We start from the raw sequence: 21,539 nt of genomic DNA, 5'->3' as shown, positions 1-21,539 counted from the left end.
GAGGGGAGGGTTCTCACTGCTCAGAGAGGATTCCTGCTCCATGACAGAGCCCGGGGTGTGCTGCTTGGACACTGGAGGGTGAGGGCAGGGAGGGGAAGCAGTCAGGAGTCCCCTCCCACTCATACTTCCCTCCCCGCCCCGCCTCCTCTCTCCCCCTCTTCCCTCCACAGATGTTGCAGCCCCAGTTCAAGTCACACAACACCAACGAGGTACTGGAGAAGCTGTTCCAGATAGTACCAGGCGAGAACCCCTACCGTTTCCGGGACCCCCACCAGTGCCGGCGCTGTGCTGTGGTGGGGAACTCGGGTAACCTGCGGGGCTCTGGCTATGGGCCAGACGTGGACGGGCACAACTTCATCATGAGGTGAGCCTAGGGAGCTGAAGGCTGGGCCTAGGACAAGCCTCCAGGATGGGGCACTGGCCTTCTTGGCCTTGTCTTGCAACGCAGGAGTTACCAGTTGCTTAGGGTGTTGTGGGGCCCTGATGCCCAGACTCTTCTGTGACAGGCTTGAGTCTCTTGCTTTTGTTTATTGGGTGGATGGGGAGGCGGAATTCCCATACTAAACTTTGCTGGAGGCCCACACCTAGCTTCCAACTCTGAACACCTCTGAAAAGAGCTGAAACTAGACTCCTGGCTGATGTCTGTACATACTCCCACCAGAGGCCCTTCTGCCTGCCTGGTCCCCTTAGCAGTTGGGCCTGGAATGTGGTCCCCAAACTAGTGTCTTGCTTAATAGCCACAGGTGATTCCTTCTGGCAAACTCACAGATGAGGGGTATCCTGAGCAGAAAAAGGAGCTGTCAGTGTCTGCTCTGGGCTCCCATCCTTACCTTTACCTCATAGCTTTTAGATTATGCAGGGGCTTATTGATTCCACAAACTTCTGTGCCCAGCCTTGAGGAAAAGAGAAGGGCTGGGAGGGCACACATTCCTGACGGAGACACGGAGCATGGAGCTGGGGGCAAGCAGGGACTAGAGGAAGGATTTTGACCCAGACATGGGCTGCTTGTTCTCCCGAACCTTCCTCCCTAGATTTGGGGACAGGAAATACTGCAGTGAGAACCCCTCCATCCCACTCTTATATAGAAGAAGAGCCCTGAGAATAAAGACACTGAAAATGCCCAGTTCTTACTAAGCATCTCTTAGAATGAGCATTGCAAAAAGACCAGGTTTCCCAGGAGGCAGAAGGAAGGGCTTTGTCTTAGAAACTGTTGCTGTCTCCATAGCAACACCAAGGCAGCAATATGTCTCTGAGCCTTTCAACATTCCTTGTAAAACCTTTCTCATGTCGAGAATGTTGAGGGGGTGGGGAGAGGGGGGTGGTGCTTGGCCAAATCCAGGCACCCAGAACCACCTGAGATTCTCCCCATCCTCCAATAGCTGGCACCCAGAATGCAAGGGAGGTGAGCTGGGAGCTGGAGAGGGGCCACTCCGCCCTAAAGACAGTGGCTGAAATTGGGAAGGGAGGTGGCCATCACTTCAGTAAGACCCTGGGTCACTTGGGGAAGCCCAGGGAAATGCTCTCAAGAGCCTGTACCTTCTGTCTCCCCTGCCTCTCCACCCCCTGCACAGCTTTCACTGTGCACCTTAGTGATGGTTGGGAGGCTCCAGGGGCGGAACACAGCAGACAGAGACTTGGCTGCTATGACATCTGGGTGGTACCTGGTCAGGCAGAAAGGAATTCACAGATGTTCCCTCACAGGGATCAGACTAGAAGATGCCATGTTTTGGAGTGGACTGCAGAATTACTTTGTGGAAGGAGTGACCCAGGTGGTAATTGGCTTTCAGCTGATCTGTAGAAGCAGTGAGGTGGCAGTGAAGGTGACTCTGCTTCTAGACGTATCTTGGTTTGGAACCAGTGGGGAGGCCTCCCTTTCTGGAAGCAGGACGAATGAAAGGCACCACTAGGAGGGCTGAGCTGAGTTACAGTGAGGTGATGGCTCTACCCACTCCCCACGCCCTCCAGCCCCCGCACCCTGCCCTGGCTGCCTCCTCCCCCTCTGTCTTCTGAGCCCTACTGACAACTCCAAATGGAGTTGAGCTGGTCCTGCCGCAGCTGGCCAACAGAGAGATCCACAACTCCTAGAACAGCACCTGGCAGACTGTAAGCTCACCATAAATACGGGAAAGAATAAAAGGGGCTGATGAGGACCAAACACCAAGCCCTAAGTATGAATGTATGTCCACCATGCCTAGGCATCTGTCCCCAGGTGCTTTGGTGGCAGGGGACAGATTCCCTGGAGTCACAGAGATCCAGCTCATCCTCTCCATCCTGCTCTGGTCCCTTTCCAGGGCTTGGCTTCGCCAGAATGAATCAGAGCCTTAAAGCAAAATTCTGTCCCTAGAAGCATGCCAGGCGTGTTCATTCCATTTCTTGGAGTCTCTGAAACATCTTTTTGGACCTGTTATCCCATTCATCCCCAGACTTGAGAGCTGCTGCCTGCCCAGTAAGCAGGAGGCACCTGGGGGAGGGGGAGGCTCTGCAGCAGGGCTGACTGAGTTTGGGAGGCAACGATCCTGGGTGACAGGTCTAAGGAGGGACTTTGTGAAAGCTCTGGCTGCCAAGTCAGTGGAAAAGGCAGACGGGGGAAGGGGTATCTTCAGAGGCTGACCTGTGGCAACTGTAGCTCTTTAATCTGCAGGACCAACTTGGCGTCTTTCCACCTTTTTTTTTTCCCCGCTAGGGCTGCACCCGTGACATATGGAAGTTCCCAGGCTAGGGGTTGAAACGGAGCTGAGCTGCCAGCCTATACCACAACCACAGCAACATGGGATCCAAGCCACATCTTCAACCTACACCATAGCTCAAGGCAATATCAGATCCTTAATCCGCTGAGTGATCCCAAGTATCGAGGTTGCATCCTCATGGATACTAGTCAGAGTTGTTACCTCTGAGCCATGACGGGAACTCCTGGCCTCTCCATCTTGAATGAGATGAGGTTTGTTTCTTGAGTCCTCATAAGAGTAAACCTGGACCCCAGCTTGTGCCCAGCCCAGGCCCAAGCCAACTTGATTGTCACCAATCTAATTCTTCCACCTCCTGTTACACCTCCACCTCCACACCCCAGGTAGCAGAGAAGCACTGTCCCTGTTAAGGCTTCCTCTCTCTCTCTTTTTTTTTTTTTTGTCTTTTAGGGCCACACCCACAGCATATGGAAGTTCCCAGGCTAGGGGGCCAGTCAGAGCTGTAACTCTTGACCTACGCCATAGCCACAGCAACATGGGATCCAAGCCGCATCTACAACCTACTCCACAGCTCAAAGCAACACCAGATCCTTAACCCACTGAGCAAGGCCAGGGATTGAACCTCCATCCTCATGGATCCTAGTCAGATTCATTTCTGCTGAGCCACAACGGGAACACCAAGGCTTCCTCTCCTGCTGCTTCCTTCCTGCTCTGTTCATCACGGACCCCAGGGCTGTCATGGCAGAGGCAGACCCAGACTCTGGCCCTGGTGACACATCAGTGCTGTGTGTGAAGCTGTAGCAGGCCCAGCAAACTGTTATCAGTGGGTGGAGAAAAATACTTCTTGGCTCCTCTAGGAGGCAGTATCTCCAAGCCCTAGAGACCAAGACATCTGAGGGGCACTTGGACAGGAGGCAGAGGGGCAGTTAAGCTAAAGAACTGGATTTGGGGTAGAGAGGCAGGATCTGGATCCCTGTTCTGGGGCCAGAGCACATTTGGTTCTGCAGGAAAGATTCTAGGCTTCTGCTTGAACCAGATGAATTGAAGTAGCTAAGAACAAGGACTCACTCTCTAGTTCCATATCAGAACACTACTGCGCTTTATGGTCTTCCAGCCCAAAGTACCCTCCAGTCCCTCAAGGCAAGGGACTGAGAGAGGCAGAAAGTAAAGCAGCATGACTGGTTTGGGGGCCCTCCTGGACATGCTGTCACCACATCATGCCCTCAGTGGGAGATAGGCAGGAGGAGGGCAGCGAGGGAGCCTATGAGACACAGGGCCCAGCTAGGGGGTGCTGGCCACGTTAAGGACAGGGAAGGTTAAAAGCTGGGAGAGCCCATGGAGACTTTGCTCTCTCTCCCAGATCCCTGTGTCCCAGAATAAGTGGAGACCAGAATAAGTCATCTGTCTGAGTGGTATGACTGCAGTGTGACCCACACAAGACAGGAATGTGCTCCTAATTGGTCACAGCAGAAAAACCAACAGGTTTGTGTTTAAAGCTGGATCACCTGTATTTAAGATGCTCATTAAGCAGTTCCTGTTATGGCTCAGTGGGTTAAGAACCTGACTGGTATCCATGAGGATGCTGGTTTGATCCCTGGTCTTGCTCAGTGGGTGAAAGGGTCTGGCGTTGCTGTGAGCTGCGGCATAGGGTGTGGCTACCCCTCGGATCTGGCGTTTGCTTTGGCTGCGGTGTAGGCCGGCGGCTATGGTTCTCATTTGACCCCTAGCCTGGGAACCTCCATATGCCCTAAAAAGACCCCCAAAAGAAAAAATAAATAGTAAATAAAATTTTAAAAATTAAATAAGATGTTCACCAAAAAAGGGATCTTTGATTTTTACTATGTTTTGCTCCACTTGGAAGGGATTAGAAGCCTTCTCGGCTTGTCACACCCAGGGGGTGGGGAGGAGGACCCTTTGCTAGGGTTCCAGGTTCTTCCATGACAGTGGAGGAGAGGCAGCCCTACACTGCACATCTGCTGGGGGCCACTGAGGGTGGGCACTGTCAGAATTCAGGGCGTCCTTCTTGGCCTTGTATGGAAAGGCAGACAGGAACTTGTACAGGGACAGGGTGGCTGGGTTGGCGGAATTGAGCCATCCACCCAAGGGCCAAGGGAGTGCTTTAACTTCTTAGGTTGCTTCCGTGTCTTCTAGGAAAGAGGACAGAATGGCCAAGTGAGCTGGAAGCTGTGGAAATCTCTCTTTTGTTAAAAAAAAATTATGAAAGTAATATGTGCTTGGTATCGGGAAACAAAAAGTAGATATGTATGCACTAAAAGTGAATTACCCATCCCCAGTTCCATTGCCCAAGAGTAACCATTGTTCATTTTAATACTCTTACAGATCTTTCCTATTCATATACAAAGTTAGGTTTTTTCCCTCCTCCTTTCCCTCCTTCCTACCTGCCTTCCTTTCTTTCTGTCTCTCTTTTCCTTCCCTTTTTTTTTTTTTCCTTTTGTAAGAAAAGGAATCACACTATCTGATTTTCAGTTTTCCTTTTCAGTGTTGAAATTTCCTCTGACTGCACAGGTATTCGAAAGATATGTGTTAAAGGGGAAGAAGTGAGATTCCTCACACCACTTTTTTCACTGAATAGATCTTGGACTTATTTCTTCCCAGCACATGTAAATCTGCTTTGCTCATTCAAATGGCTACATGCTACTCTGTTATATGAATGTGTGAAAATGTATTAACCAGTTTTTTATTGTTTGTCTGATTCTCCTTTTCACTATTGTAAATCATGTTGCAGTGAGTATCCTTGCACACGTCTTGGCACACTTACGCAACTTTTTTTTTTTTTTTTTTTTTTTTTTTGTCTTTTTGCCTTTTCTAGGGCCGCTCCCATGGCATATGGAGGTTTCCAGGCTAGGGGTCTAATCGGAGCTGTAGTTGCCAGCCTACGCCAGAGCCACAGCAACGCGGGATCCGAGCCCCATCTGCAACCCACACCACAGCTCACGGCAACGCCAGATCTTTAACCCACTGACAAAGGGCAGAGATCGAACCTGCAGCCTCATTGTTCCTAGTCGGATTTGTTAACCACTGAGCCACGACGGGAACTCCCTACGCAACCATTTTTATAAAACCAGTTTCTAGAAATGGAATCGCTGGGTAATTGCACACCCATGCGCGTGTTTGATGTCCAGCACTGAAACCATCCTCTAAAACTCCTGTACCAGTTTCCGTAGCGGTGTCTTCTCACGTCACCCTCTCGTCCCTGCAGGATGAATCAGGCGCCAACCGTGGGCTTTGAGCAGGATGTCGGCAGCCGAACCACCCACCATTTCATGTACCCCGAGAGTGCCAAGAACCTGCCTGCCAACGTCAGCTTCGTGCTGGTGCCCTTCAAAGCCTTGGACCTCCTGTGGATTGCCAGCGCCCTCTCCACAGGGCAGATCCGATTGTGAGCCGTTCTGCTGGCTGGCAGGGGGATATGGGCGACAGCCCACCTTGGGAGGAGTTGTCCAGGGACTGGATCTCAGAATTCCTTTAATTTTATATTTGGGCCAAGAGGGGCTGGTGAGGAGAGAGGCAGTAGTAGGGAGGGCCCACAATGGTGGGTTAGATGAGGCCACGGCTTGTCTGGGGCCACTCCCTGCTTGGTGGCAGCCAGCATACTGGTGGTAGAAAGGTAGAAATAGACCCCTTTCCAGGTCTTCTCTCCAAGAAGCAGTTCTTGCCTTCGACTGTGGGAATTCTACCTTCTTGGAATCAGCTGCCCAGCGGAACCTCAGCAAATTCAGTTCACCAAGTATTTTTGTTGTTATTGTTTTGTTTTCTTTTTTGGCTGTCCCATGGCATATGGAGTTCCCAGGCCAGGGATCAGATCCTAGCCACAGTTGTGACCTTTGCTGCAGTTGCAACAATGCCAGATCCTTTAGCCTACTGTGCTGGCCCAGGGATTGAACCTATGGCCTGGTGCTGCAGAGACCCTACTGATCCTGTTGCACCATAGTGGGAACTCCAATTCACCAAGTGTTTTTTTTTAACAGCTTTATTGAGGTATAATTCATAGACTGTACAATTCACATTTAAAGTGTACAATTCAGTGCTCTTAGTATATTTACAGTATGGTGTAACTGTCACAATTAATTTTAGCACAAACTCATGTTCTAAAGATAAAGATAGCCCTGGGGAGTTCCCGTAGTGACTCAGCAGTAATGAATCTGACTAGTATCCATGAAGACTCATGTTCAGTCCCTGGCCTTGCTCAGTGGATTAAGGATGTGGCATTGACACAAGCTGTGGTGTAGATTGCAGACGCAGCTTGGATCTGGCATTGTTGTGGCTGTGGTGTAGGCTAGCAGCTACAGCTCCTATTTGACCCCTAGCCTGGGAACTTCCATATGCTGTGGGTGCAGCCCTAAAAAAATAAATAAATAAAAGATACCCCTGGGAGTTCCCTGGTGGCCTAGCAGTTAAGGATCTGGTATTATCACTGCTGTGGCTCAGGTCATTGCTGTAGCACAGGTTTGATCCCTGGTCCGGGAACTTCCACATGCCTCAGACGTCCTCACCAGCATAAATAAAGATATGCTTTTACCCTTTATCCATCACCCCTACCCCTTCCACTCCACCCCTCAGTCTTGGGCAACCATTATTCTACTCTCTGTCTCACCATAGTTTTTGGGTGTGTTTGTGAATTTTTGGTAAAAATATATATGTTTAAGGTAAAATACACCATTTTAACCACAAGTTCAGTAGTATTAAATACACACTGCTCTGCACACATTGCTATAATCCATCTCCATCACCTCACATGAAAACTCTGTACCCATTCATTAGTCTCGCCCCATTCCCACCTCCTTGTAGCCTCTGTTAACTACTTTCTTTTTTAAATTATAATTATAATTGCTTTACAATGTTCTGTCAATTTCTGCTGCACAGCAAAGTGACCCAGTTATACATATATGTGTGTGTGTATATATATATATATATATATGAGTATGTATATATATGTGTGTGTGTGTGTGTATATATATATATATATACACACACACACACACATACACATTCTTTTTCTTATAATATCCTCCATTATATTCCATCAGGTGATCGGATAGAGTTCCCTGTGCTATACAGCAGGATCTCATTGCTTATCCACTCCAGATGTAACAGTGCGCATCTACTAACCCCAAACTCCCAATCCATCCACTCCCTCCCCCTCCGCCTTGGCAACCACAGTGCTGTTTTCCATGTCCATGAGTTTGTTTCTGTTCTGTACATAGGTTCATTTGTGCCATATCTCTTCCTTCCTTACTTCACTTAGTATGAGGATCTCTAGTTCCATCTCTGTTGCTACAAATGGCATTATTTTGTTCTTTTTATGGCTGAATAGTATTTCATTGTGTATATGTACCATATCTTCTTAATTCATTCATCTGTCAGTGGACATTTAGGTTGTTTCCATTGTCTTGACTATTGTGAATAGTGCTGCAATGAACATATGGGTGCATGTATCTTTTTGTATGAAAGTTTTATTTGGCTGTATGCCCAGGAGTGGGATTTCTGGATCACTTGATAGTTGCATATTTAGTTTTCTGAGGTACCTCCATACTGTTTTCCATAATGGTTGTACCAATTTACATTCCTACCAACAGTCTAGGAGGGTCACTATTATTTCTCTCTCTGTGATTTGACTATTCTAGGCACTTCATATAAGTGGAATCATATAGTGTTTGTCATTTTGCATCTGGCTTATTTCAGTCGCATAATATTTTCACAGTTTATCCATGTTGAAGCATCTGTCAGGATCTTATTACTTTTAAAGGCTGCATAGTATTCTGTTGTATGGACATACCTTGTTTATCCATTCATCAGTCAATGGACAATTGGATTGTTTCCACCTTTTGTCTGGTGTCACCATGTATTTTATTTTTTAATTTTAATTTTTTTGCTTTCTAGGGCCACACCTGTGCCATGTGAAGTTCCCAGCCTAGGGGTCAGATTGGAGTTACAGCTGTCAGCCTACACAGCCACAGCAATGCAGGATCCGAATTGCATCATGATCCACACCACTGCACATGGCAATGCCCGATCCACAACCCACTGAGTGAGGCCAGGGATTGAACATGAATCCTTATGGATGCTAATCAGATTTGCTTCTGCTGTGCCACAATGGGAACACCAATTTTTTTTTCCTTTTTAAGGCCGCACCTGCGGCATGTGGAGGTTCTCCGGGCTAGGGGTCCAGTCAGAGCTACAGCTGCCAACCTGTGCCATAGCCACAGCAATACCAGATCCAAGCCTAGTCTGAGGCCTACACCACAGCTCACAGCAACACCGGATCCTTTAATCCAGTTATCGAGGCCAGGGATCAAACCTGCAACCTCATGGTTCCTAGTTGGATTGGTTTCCACTGCGCCGCGACAGGAACTCCTAATTTTTTAATTATTTTATTTACTTTTTTAGGGCCGCTCCAGCGGCATATGGAAGTTCCCAGGCTAGGGGCTGAATTGGAGCTACAACTGCTGGCCTACACCACAGCCATAGCAATGTGGGATCTGAGCTGTGTCTACGACCTGCAACATAGCTTATGGCAACACTCAATGCCAGACCCACTGAGGGAAGCCAGAGATCAAACCCACATCCTCATGGATACTAGTCAGATTCATTTTTGCTGTGCCACAACGGGAACTCCACCATGTATTTTTTTAAACACAGAAGTATAAATTACTGTTTTCTGACTTTATGTCTGAAAGAACATAAGGGCTAAAGTAAGTGCTGTAGAATCTAAGTCCCATCGATACTCAGAAAGGGAAGTGTAGGCTACAGGTACCATGGCTGGCTAATAGGGAAAGAGGGATTTATGCCAAATGTGAGAGTAGGGAGAGGGCTCTTGCAGGCAGAGGTAAGAGCATAGACATGGTGGGTGTGAGATGATGGGCTAACTCAAGTGGAGAGGTCATAGACAGTCATGGGAAGAAAAGTTGGGGCTGGGTTATGGAAGGTCCTAATACTTGCTAACACATCCTTATTTTATCCTGAAGGGCACGGGAACCATCGAAGGCTTCTGAGCAGGGTACTACAGTGATGTGCTATGGGAGAGCAGTCTGGAAGTAGGGTGCCTATTGTGAAGGTGTCATCACGCAGGCCTAAGTGGGAGAAAAGGCATCCTTGGGTCCACGGGATCTTCTCAGTGTTATTTTTCTCTCTGCTTACAGCACCTATGCCCCAGTGAAGTCCTTTCTTCGAGTGGACAAAGAAAAGGTAAGCTCCCTCCTCCCTCTTCTTCATCCACACCTCAGTGGAAAATAGTGCAGACCTGACTCATGGTATTCCTCGTTCTGTGGCTCAGGTGTCCCCCAGTACCCTTCCAGAACCTTTAGAGTCCCCATCTGCAGGTATGCCCAACCCCCAGCAGGGGCATCAGGAACCAAGGAACCCTATCGAACCTGTCTACTGGCAAGCATGGAGAAACTGGCAGAAACTACTTAGAGCCTGACCTGAGCCTCCAGGCCCCAAAAGCACTCATGTGCCTGTTACATCTTCTCCTCCCAGGTCCAGATCTATAACCCAGCCTTCTTCAAGTACATCCATGACAGGTGGACAGAGCATCATGGGCGGTACCCTTCCACTGGGATGCTGGTACTCTTCTTTGCCCTGCACGTGTGTGATGAGGTGGGTAACCCTGTCTGGGAGTAAAATAGAAGGACCCATGGAACAGAGGGAGTCAGCCTGCAGTGCCTCAAGAGGAATGTGTTTTTGTAGGCAGAAATCAAGTGGCTTTCATTCCTCCCATTGCTAGGCTGCAAAGTTTAGATCTGCATTTCCCAACTTAATTACTTTCATGCTTTTACTAAATCTGAAATCATGTTATTGGAATGTTAAATTTATTTAAAAAGGAAATCGAATACTTCTACCATAGTTGATATTACTTGTCATAAAGAATAACCATAAACCTAAGTGGAATGGAAACAATGTAGTTAAGTTTCAACAGGGTGGTACCTCCCACAGCTGTGGGCCACAGGCCTACTACTATAGAGGTTAGTTATTGGGAGTCCCTCGCTCTAGCAGTAAGCAGTAAACAACAGTGCTCAAGCCCAGCACACCCATTTTTGCAGTAAACTCCTCAGTGAATGGTGTTAGGTAATTGAGCAGCTTTCAATAAAAGTACTCTATTTAAAAAAAAATGTTAGCAAGGGTTGGTGAGCTGTCATAGACTAGCCCCAAAGTGAGGTGGTCTTTTTTTTTTGGCATTTTAAGGCCACACCTGTGGCATATGGAGGTTCCCAGGTTAGGGGTGGACTTGGAGCTGCAGCCACTGGCCTACACCACAGCCACAATAAGGCCAGATCCGAGCTGTGCCTGGAACCTACACCACAGCTCAGGCAACACCAGATCCTTAACCCATTGAGAGAGGCCACGGATGGGACCTGCTGACTCATGGATGCTAGTCAGATTCTTTCCACTGAGCCAAGATGGGAACTCCCTGAGCCTTCTTGATGTCATCAGACCGGTGGTTGGAGGGAGAGCCAGAAGGGAGCAGTAGTCTCCCTCTGGGATAGTGTCCTTAGCGCCAGGGCTGGTTGTCCCCAGTTTTCCTGGTGCCTCCCGCCTGCTGCGAATTGTGCTGCTTGGTCCCCTGACTTGGGGTCACTAGCGCCGCCCTTCCCTGCAGGTGAACGTGTATGGATTCGGGGCCGACAGCCGGGGCAACTGGCACCACTACTGGGAGAATAACCGGTACGCTGGCGAGTTCCGGAAGACCGGCGTGCACGACGCCGACTTCGAGGCCCACATCATCGACATGCTGGCCAAGGCCAGCAAGATCGAGGTCTACCGAGGCAACTGAGCTCGGCCTCGTCGCGACCCTTCCGGCCCTGCGGCGAGGTCCAGGCGTGCGCTCCAGCAGGGACTCAGGGCCAGCCTAGGGGCGGTGGGCGCGGCGCCCCATTGGGCATCAGCAGGAAATTGGGAGCGACGCCAGCCGCGGTCCGGACCAATCATGCTGCAGTCCAGCGAGCTATGGCCCGCCAATCACTGGACTCTGAGGCCAGCCCGGGCCTAGCGTCAATCAGCGCTGCTGTCGGGCGGAGCCTCTTTCTCCCAGCCAATCATGCGACTCAAGGAGAACTTCCGGCGCTGGACCCTGTCTCCTCCAATCAATGGCCTTCGGAGGCGGGCTGGCGGCCGCACAATCCCCACTCCCCTATGCTTTTGGGTAGGATTTTATTTCACGCTTTCTAAGGAAGAGAAGTTTTTTCTGGCCTCGAGAAGTACTTTTCTCTAGGCTCGGTAGGAGGCGTCTCAGCCGCTTGCCGGCCTGACCCCGCGAACGCGCGAAGAAGGAAACGGTGGGGAAGGCACGGGACAGCGGCAGCGCGGCCTCTCATGGCCTCGGGGCGGGCGGAGGGGCGTTCGCGGAGCCTTTCTGGCGGTCGAGGGCCGGGCGGGTGGTTTCCAGGGAGCGCGTTTTTCCCCAGGGGAAGAGTTAGAGCTCTCCCAAACTGCTCCGGACTACGAGAAAGCTAGACCCCTCAGTTCCTTTATCAGTCAAGCGCAGATGGGTGAGTGTAAACCCACCAAAGAAATGCGGTGAGAATCCAGAGGGTGCGTGGGTCCCCTTCTCCTGCCTCCACCCCCTTCCCGCCTTTGGCCACCCTATGGAATGGCCTTTCTGACCATGGCATTTAGTGTCTCACCGGAAAACTATTAATTGTATTCACCTCTTGTTCAGGAGGGTGAGGGGCAGAATTAGCCCAGGGCTTAACTCTGGAACACTGGTGTAAGGAACAGGGCAGGGGACTAGGAAGCCCCGTCACATCAAATGTAAGGTGCTTCTCACTCACATGTACCCTTGGCCCTTGTTGTTTGCCCACAACCTTTTTAGTGTCTCGCCCTGGGCCTCCTCACCAGCCTACTTGTTGCTCTGGAAAATAAATCAAAACTTGCCCTGTGATTGGGGCACTTGCTGCTTCCCCCACCCCCACCGCCTACCCGCCCTTCCCCGGTTTGGCTGGCTCTAGAAAAACGGAGCTACACGTGGGAAGGAAAGCTGGCCCAGCTGCCTGGTCCTTCACCCATCACCCCAAAAAGGAGTAGGAAACCTCTTGCTGGGGGGTGGAGTTTGCTTTGGGCTCATGATTTAGCTAACCTGAAGTTACCTGGGGTGGCTGACCAACAGGGATTCTTTTCAAATACTAAGCTGGCCATGCAGAATATCTGGGGAGGAGAAGACTTGCTCCCTGCATGCCTCCTCCTCTGCCCACACATTTACCCCCCTCACCTCCTGCCTTTACCCTTTAACTCACTTTCCATTTCCAGCTCTAGAAGGGCTGGGAAGCTAACAAGCAGAGGTTACAGCTGGAAGCTACTTGCATGATTGAACCCAGCTTAAGTCCCTAGAGGAAGATGCTGAAGGTATTCTCACCCTTCAGGGTTGGGGAAGTGTAACAGGAGGGGGGAAGGGCTTCTGTGAAGCTTCCAAACTGCTAAAAGGATCCCCCTTCCTAACAGTGAGGAAACAGACAACCACGCTTTTTCTTAGTGCTTAGTGAGTTGGTAACCACCCAGCAGCCTCCTGGCCGTTGGTGTAGTTCCTGCAGCTGGCTAGGGAAATAGTAGCCAGCAGGAGAGTATATTAGAGGATTAGGGTGGGGCAGTGGACACCCCTAAAAGTTAATATATTGAGAACTTAGCTTGAGTCTGTTCCTTCCCAGTTCCAAAAGTAGGAGAAGCAAAGAATGGGGGTGGATTTGGGGGGCCTTTAGTGGAAGGCCTTGCTCAGGGCCTCTCCCATCAGTAGAGAGTCCAGGCACCAGCCATTCTTGCCAGTCTCATCTCAGTGCTTCCTGAAGAGGCTGTTTTGAGTGTTTAGAAGATGAAAAAACAATGCAATTATGCCAAACAGTATCGAGCAGAATAATTTATTTCTTTATTGTTCCTTTTTCTTCTACTTTTGTTTGGGTTTTGTTTTATTTAAAACATTAATAAATCCCCATTCTGGAAGAGGTAGGTCCCAGCATCCAGCCCAAATCTTCTTTTCTGCAATAGTTATTTAAACAAATGTTTTGTATTTTCTTCCCTTTCTCTCTTTCTGAATTAAAAAGAACAAAGAAACTATATATAGTCATTTGTTCTTTCTAAAATGTGTTCTGTGGTAAAGGAAGATGTACCTCTCTGTGGGGAGCTGTGACCAAGTAATGGCTAAAGGTGGGGGGAGGGTGGTTGCGATGAAGCAGGGAGGGAACACCCCCCAGGCACCCTTCCCTTCTACATGAGGCCTCCCCACCCCCAACCACCAGCTGTACCCTCCAGGAGGGTGGTCTTCCCTGCCGTCCTTCAGGGCGCCTTGAGTAGATCAGCAGGGCAGAAACTGTTCACCGCAAGGGGCCAGCAGAGCATAAGGGGCCAGCAGGATGGGGCTTTTTCCCTTTCATTTCCATCTTCTGTGGAACTTGCCATGATACTGTATGTGAGGGCTGTCAGGGAATTGGCAGAATGGTAGGAGCAGGTGCCACAGGCATCTGAAGCAGCCGCCCATGCCATTTCCTTGGGCTGTCTGGACCCACTCGAGTCTGCTTCCATCATGCAGCGGAATGCCTCTGAATGTGCATTTTCATAGTTGGGTGGATCACATAGCGTGGGTCCCATGGTGGACCTCTTAGAGTCTGCAGTTACTTAGTGTCCTGCAATCCAGTTTCTGCCAGTGCTTGAGAACAAGCCCAGAGTTACTTTTCAAATAGAGAATACTTTTTGGTAGAGAAGGGCATTGGTCTATTTCTAAAACCGTAGGATTCTGGGATATAATTCTCTTACTCCAGAGACTCCATATGACACCTCTCTCCACCACAGACACTCTCCAAAAGCAATTGGTTGGCTGAGTCATAGGGCCCAGTGTCTGGAAGGTTTGTACATAGCCTGGACTGCCCAGAACTGTTTCTTCTCTGGGCCTACTCAAATCTGCTGTCTTATGGGCACCATACTTGGTGGTAGGAATAGCACTTTAGATGTACCAGTTACCTCCAGAATCAAGAGTCCCATCAAATCATGTGGAGGGTTTTGCTTGACTGGTGTCCATGAGGACATGGGTTCAATCCCTGGCCTTGCTCAGTGGGTTAAGGATCGTGTTGCTGTGAGCTCTGGTGTAGGTTGCGGACATAACTCAGGTCCCGAGCTGTGGTTGCGGCATAGGCTGTCAGCTACAGCTCTAGTTGGACCCCTAGCCTGGGAACCTCCATATGCCGTGGGTGTGTCCCTAAAAAGACAAAAAGACCAAAAAAAAAAATCATGTGGAGGGTTTGGTTTTGTTTTGCTTTGTTTTTACTGTTGGGGAGGAACTGTGTTGCTTTGATCCAGCAAAGATGCCATATCTGGAACCACAGGTTGGCATGACCACTTGTTTACATTTATAATGAACTACTGTCATTCTCCATGATTCAGATGGTGAGTGCATGAGATGAGGAAGAAATCACCCGCCCTTCCATTAACTCAAGTTGAGTGGCAAATCCTGCTGGAATGTGGTATAGAGTTTGACTTAATACGTTGGAGATAGTTCCAGGATCTTCTGTTAGGCCTATTCCATCATAATCACCCTCCATGAGTCTGGTTGCCAGCATGGTGATATTGCCAGGTAGTAATTATCTCTGTTTTCTTTTGGAAGTGAGTATATTTACCTTAAAATGTGTCTGCGGTCTCTTTGGACCCACCATTGAATGCACTTGGACCAGAGTTCCATCTGTCATTAGCCATAGTAAGATCCGATTCCATAATAAGGTAGACTGTGTCAGCATTAGGGTCTCAGAGCCTGTTTTGATAACTTGTCAAAGTCTGGGTATTTCCCTTTCCCCAGTGCACCATCCCTCCAGGAAAGGCCTAGGGGAAGAGTCAGTCTGAACTCTTGCTACATCAGAGTCCTTCAAAGGGCCCTGAGAGCTCAAGAAAGACTCCAGGTATGTGACCTGATTAGGTCTGGCAACTGGGTAAGAAGCTGAAAACCCCCATCAATGTGACTCAGGTTTCTTCTCAGCCCTCCTAGAGTTTCCCCTTCCATACACATCCAGCAGTGCTTTAATAGGCTGCCCAGCATGTTTCATTTCTGGGGACCTCAGTGGTCAATTAATTCTTGTCCCAAATCCTTATAGGTCAAAACTCTATAATTGCTGGAGTTCCCTTGTGGCGCATCGGGTTAAGGATCCGGCATTGTCACTGCTGCAGCTCGTGTTGCTGCTGTGGCACAGATTTGATTCCCTGGCCTGGGAACTTCTGTATGCTGTGGGTATGGCCACAAAAAAGAAAAAACAACAACAACAACTAATCACCAAGCTGGATTGTTGTGGTAAGTGTGCCTCCCTATCTCAGGTAGAGAGGCATGGTTTGGGGTCTTTGTTAGGCTAGGATCCCATTATTCTCTGACTTACAGATAATAGCTACGTCAGAGTTCTTTATTTGCCCTTAAAAAAAGTTGTTTTTGAAGTTCCCTTTGTGCCTCAGGGATAATAAACCCAACTAGTATCCATGAGGATGTGGGTTCAATCCCTGGCCTCTCTCAGTGGGTTAAGGATCTGGCATTGCCAGGAACTGTGTTGTAGGTCACAAGAACAGAGGCTGTTCGGATCTGGCATTGCTGTGACTGTGGTGTGGGCTGGCAGCTACACCTCCAATTTGACCCCTGGCCTGGGAACTTCCATATGCCACTGGTACAGCCCTAAAAAGACTAAATAAATAAATAAAATAAAAAATAAGAATAAAAAAAATTTTTTTCTTTCTTTTTTTTTTTCTTTTTAATGACACCTGTGGGCCAGGCAGGGATCAAATCTGTACCACAGCAGTAACCAAAGCCACTGCAGTGACAATGCTGATCCTTAAACCACTGTGCCACAAGAGAACCCCTAAATTAATTTTTAAAAACCGTTTTTGTTGTAGGATATAATACATATACAGAAAAGAGCATAAGAATAAATGCACAAAAATATATAGCCTAATGAATTACAGTTTTTTAAAGATTCCATGATGGAAATTTATTTGGTAAAGCAAAGATGGGATAATATAATAGATATAGATTATAAATAGATAGGATTATATATTATAATTACCGTGGTGAAGAAAAAGCAATTTTCACTGCCATTTGGATACCAAGATGGACTGAAGAAAAAGATGAGTGAACATATTATGTGCAAGAGTTAGAAAAGTTAGAATTTTATTTTTCCAGCTTTATTGAGGTATAATTGACATAGAATGTTGTATATGTATGTAAGGTATACAACATAGTGATTTTATATATGCATATATTGCAAAATGATTACCACAGTAAGTTTAATGAACACACCACATATAGTTAAAATATTTGTGTGTGGTAAGAACTTTCAAAATCTGCTTTTATTTTTATTATTATTATTATTTTTTGCTTTTTAGGGCAGCACCTGCAGCATATGGAGTTTCCCAGGCTAGGGGTCTAATTGGAGCTGTAGCCACTGGCCTCTGCCAGAGCCACAACAACGCAGGATCTAAGCCGCCTCTGCAACCTACACCACAGCTCACGGCAACACCGGATCCTTAGCCCACTGAGCAAGGCCAAGGCCAGGGACCGAACCCGAAACCTCATGGTTCCCAGTCGGATTTGTTTCCGCTGTGCCACGACAGGAACTCCAAAATCTCTTTTAGCCACTTTCAGATGTACAGCACAATATTGTGACCCGTTATCACCATGCTGTGAGCTTATCTAATAACTAGAAGTCTACATCCCAGAGCTTATCTAATAACTAGAAGTTTATTCCTTTTGACCACCCTACTCCCTGGCAACAACCGATCTGTTCTTTTTTTCCACGAGTTTAGTTTTTTAGATTCTGCATGAAAGTGAGATCATACCATATTTATCTTTCTCCATCTGACTTATTTCACTTAGCATAATGCCCTCAAGTTTCATCTACGTTGTCACATAAGGCAGGATTTGCCTCTTTATGGCTTAAGAACATTCCATTGTATGTATACCCCACATTTTCTTTACTCATTCATCTGTTGATGGACACTTAGGTTGTTTCTGTGTCTTGGCTGTTGTAAATAATGCTGCAGTGAATGTGGGGGTGCAGATGACTCTTGAGGATGGGATTTTATTCATTTGGACATTATGTCCACAAGTGGAGTTGTTAGATTATATGGGGGTTCTATTCATATACAAGAGAATGAAACTGGACCCCTGTCTCATACCACTCACAAAAAAAAAACCCAAAAAACTCCAAATGGACTTAAACCTGAAACCATAATATATAAAAAACTCATATAACTCAATAGCAAAACAAAAACAAAAACTGATTAGAAAATGGGCAGACAGAGTTCCTGTTGTGGCTCAGCGGAAACGAATATGACTAGCATCCATGAGGACACAGATTGGATCCCTGGCCTCGCTCAGTGGATTAAGAATCCAGCTTTGCCATGAGCCGTGGTGTAGGTTGCAGGCGCAGCTCAGATCTGGTGTTGCTCTGGCTGTGACAGGCTAACAGCTACAGCTCCGATTTGACCCCTAGCCTGGAAACTTCCATATGCCCTGGGTAGGGCCCTAAAAAGACAAAAAAATAAAATGAACGCTCATGTAACCACCACCCAGGTGGCACACCATCCCTGTCCCATCTTCCTTGCCAAGCACAACCCCCTTCCCCTCCAGGTGACCACTACCTTGACATTCCCTATTCACTGCGTATTTCTGGATACTCTATTCTCTTTCATTAGTCTGAGTCCATATGGAAAATTGATTTATAATAGAGATGGCCTCTCAGATCACTTAGAAAAAGATGGACATTTAAATTTTATTGGAAAAACTACTGTATAGCACAGGGAAATCTACTAGTTTATAATAACCTATATGGGAAAAAAGAATAGACATTTGTATATGTATAACTGATTCACTGTACTGTATACCTGAAACAAATAACAACATTATAACTATACTCCAATAAAAAACTTGTTTTTCACATTTTGGGGCCATTTCCATGGCATGTGGGAGTTCCATAGTCGGTGACTGGACCCATGCCACAACAGTGACCCAAGTCACTGCAGTGACCAAGCCGGATCCCTAACACACTGCACCACAAGAGAACTCCCTTCAATAAAATTTAAAACATAAATTTTATTGGGATAACTAGATAACCATCTGGAAAAAGATAAAATTAGATCCATATCCTAAACCATTTGCCAAAATGTCAAATGAATCAGAACTAAATGTAAAAATAAAACCCTAAATGTAGTAGTTCTTTGATACATTCAAACAGAATATATCAGTTTTGTAGATAGTTTTTGGATTGGGATTTTTTTTTCATGCTCTATATAGTTAGTTCCCTGTATTGCTAAAAATGGGAGCTTTTCTTTTTCATTCATATTTTTGTGTGTATTCCAAACATTTTGTTAAATTCCCTCTTCTGATGTAATTGCTCCCATTTTATTTGTTCATGTGAGTTTATACCTTTTTCATTACTTCCCTATAACTTCAGTGAGCTGATGGAAGTTCAGTAAGGGTGATGTTTAATCACATAGTTTTTCTGTTTGCACAGAGTTGGTTTTCCTGTGGTTGCTTATTTAACCCCTGTCATTATGGGGGCTTTTAAAATAATTGGGAATTGGAGATTTTTTCTCTTCTGAAATAGTAGATCCAGAAGCTACATGGGAATTTTGTCTATCTGGATGGGACATGCCTACTATGTGGGTTGGCTGGACAGGGGACCAGCCGTCCCAGGGTAGGGAGAGGTGGTAAGGATAAGGTAGGTTATGTCAGGATAACAAACACCCTTCAAACTCCCAGTGGCTTACAGTTTATTTCTCACTCAAGCCACTTTTCCATCATGATCACTCAGGGACCCAGTCAGACAGTGGCACTATCTGTGGTTTCAGGGACAGGAAAGGAGAGTGGTGAGCCACATGCTGCCAAAGAAGTCCCAAGGCCAGCCTCAGTCTAGCAGAGATGTGTATTCCTCTGGAAGAGGCATTGTATTTTGGTGAGCAGTTATACGGTCTGAAGACAGAGAGCTCTTTGGAGAGAAACACTTGGATTTATGGTCTGGCCAGAAGTAGGTAGATACACACTTGGCTGGCACTCCAGCTGGATACCAGGGAAAAGGCAGGAAGCTATGAAGTATTTTACCCATCACAGGAATGGCTGAGGGCTGCCATTCAGCAGGCAAGGAACTGCTTGCTTCTTGTGTCTTATTTGCCAAGGTAGCAAAACATCATTCCTTACTAGGTGAGAGGAAGGATAAAATCCTAAAACGACATTTTAAAAAAAATCGAGTATTCTGAAGTTCCCTTCATGCCTCAGCCATTAATGAACCCAACTAGCATCCCTGAGGATTCAGATTCAATCCCTGGCCTTGCTCAGTGGGTTAAGGATCCCATATTGCTGTGGCTGTGGTGTAGGCCAGCAGCTACAGCTCTGAACGGACCCCTAGCCTGGGAACCTCCATATGCCACGGTGCGGCACTAAAAAGACAAAAAGACCAAAAAAAATCAAGTTATTTTCTGAATGTGAATTAGGAATCACTGCTCCTTCTCACTACCCTTCCAGAACAATCACAGCTTCTGCAGTGAGTCTCTGCCTGGTGACAATTAATGCACAAAAATGCAAGTCTATGCCCTTCCCCCACACTTGCTGAACTCTGGGTATCAGGACCAGCCTGTTCTCCTGAGAATATACAACACCACCTTTCATCTGACAGCTCTTTTCTGCTCCTGAGAATAACACAGGCTCTTCTTGGCAACACGGCTTCTCTCCAGGGAGAAGGCTTGGTGAAGCAGAAAGAACGAACATACGGTGTCTGCATTCAGAGGGATCTGAGTTCAGGCCTCACTTTGCGATGAAATAACTTTGTTGTATCTTTCTATAAACTTAAAGCTGTTCCAAAAAAGTCTATTTAAAAACTTTTTTTCAATGGAAGGTGGGACGGAGCAGTGTCCCGAAGAGCCAACCCATCAGGAGCGTCCTGTTTGGGGATTCCAGGAGCAAGAAATAGTTTTATTGTGCAGATCTACTGAAATTGGGTTGTGTTCTTGTCCTTAAGATGAGAGTATAATTAGAATTTAAAAGCTGGGATTCCCATTGAGTTTATATTTCAGTGACTTTCTCATTTCTAAAATTTCTAATCTTGTTTTATTTCTGCCCAGTGTTATGTTGGTAAAGTGTCTCTCTGAAAACAAAGTAAAACCCCTGATTTGTAGTGTTTGCTGATTTCTGCAGTGTAAATTATTCCCAGGACGACCAGTTTCAAGCTATAACAGTGATTTAGCAGCCACCTCTTGTGTTTCAGCACACCACTGCTCTCATCCAAATTTACCTCATTTCTTGCTTTTTTTCAGTGAAATGTATTCTTTTTTCTTTGAGCATCCAAATATACTTCAAGCCTTTGATGAGGCCATTCCATAGAATTAGTTTTATTTAGGGTGAATTTGTTTTGATACTGTTGATTTAACAATATTATATTAGTTTCAGGTGTTTAAACACAGTGATTCAGTGTTTTTATAAATGAAGTCCATTTAAAGTTACTACAAAATGATGCTTGTATTTCCCTCTGCTGTGCAGTATATCCAGGAGCATTTATTTATTAAATTTATTTTAAATTTTTTAAAATTTATTTATTCATTTTTTAGGGCTGCATCTGTGGCATGGGGAAGTTCCTAGGCTACAGGTTAAATCTGAGCTGCAGCTGCCAGCCTGTACCACAGCCACAGCAATGCTTGATCCTTAACTCACTGAGGGAAGCCAAGTATTGAACCCACGTCCTCATGGATACTAGTGGGGTTTGTTACCACTGAGCCACAATGGGAACTCAGATTATTTATTTTATGCCACGTTGTGCGTTATCTCTTGATCCTATACCCTTATCGTTCCCCTCTCCCTTCCCCTCTTGCGGTCTGTCTGAGCATTCGATTTCTTCT

General features: G+C 46.9%; 1 protein-coding gene and 1 long non-coding RNA gene across 34 annotated transcripts in view; both read left to right on the top strand.

The window, feature by feature from the left end:
• Positions 1-13,745, top strand: part of ST3GAL2 (ST3 beta-galactoside alpha-2,3-sialyltransferase 2) — a 54,090-nt gene extending 40,345 nt beyond the window's left edge. For 14 of the 33 annotated variants that reach the window (XM_084959638.1, XM_021093794.2, XM_084959639.1 and 11 more), the window contains 5 exons: positions 171-364; positions 5,905-6,084; positions 9,845-9,890; positions 10,182-10,301; positions 11,302-13,745. In XM_084959638.1, the coding sequence (XP_084815764.1) occupies positions 171-364; positions 5,905-6,084; positions 9,845-9,890; positions 10,182-10,301; positions 11,302-11,475 (714 nt within the window). In that variant the 3' untranslated portion in view covers positions 11,476-13,745. Of the gene's footprint in view, positions 1-170; positions 3,262-4,292; positions 4,461-5,904; positions 6,839-9,670; positions 9,740-9,820; positions 9,891-10,181; positions 10,302-11,081 lie in introns of those variants that run through there. The other 19 variants (XM_084959637.1, XM_084959627.1, XM_084959635.1 and 16 more) reach the window with 7 other exon arrangements.
• Positions 13,746-15,065: 1,320 nt separating this feature from the next.
• Positions 15,066-21,539, top strand: part of LOC102163267 (uncharacterized) — a 14,589-nt gene continuing 8,115 nt past the window's right edge. Inside the window, exons 1-3 of the long non-coding RNA XR_014805517.1 lie at positions 15,066-15,255; positions 15,475-15,574; positions 15,767-15,960. This is a non-coding gene — a long non-coding RNA (uncharacterized LOC102163267). The remainder of the gene's footprint in view (positions 15,256-15,474; positions 15,575-15,766; positions 15,961-21,539) is intronic.

Source organism: Sus scrofa, chromosome 6 (genome assembly GCF_054392235.1).
Source record: "Sus scrofa isolate SSC_HxYL_T2T_F1_AM1 chromosome 6, Sscrofa_HxYL_maternal_Yorkshire_Landrace_v2.0, whole genome shotgun sequence".
NCBI lineage: Eukaryota > Metazoa > Chordata > Mammalia > Artiodactyla > Suidae > Sus > Sus scrofa.
This window is presented reverse-complemented; position numbering and strand designations above follow the sequence as displayed.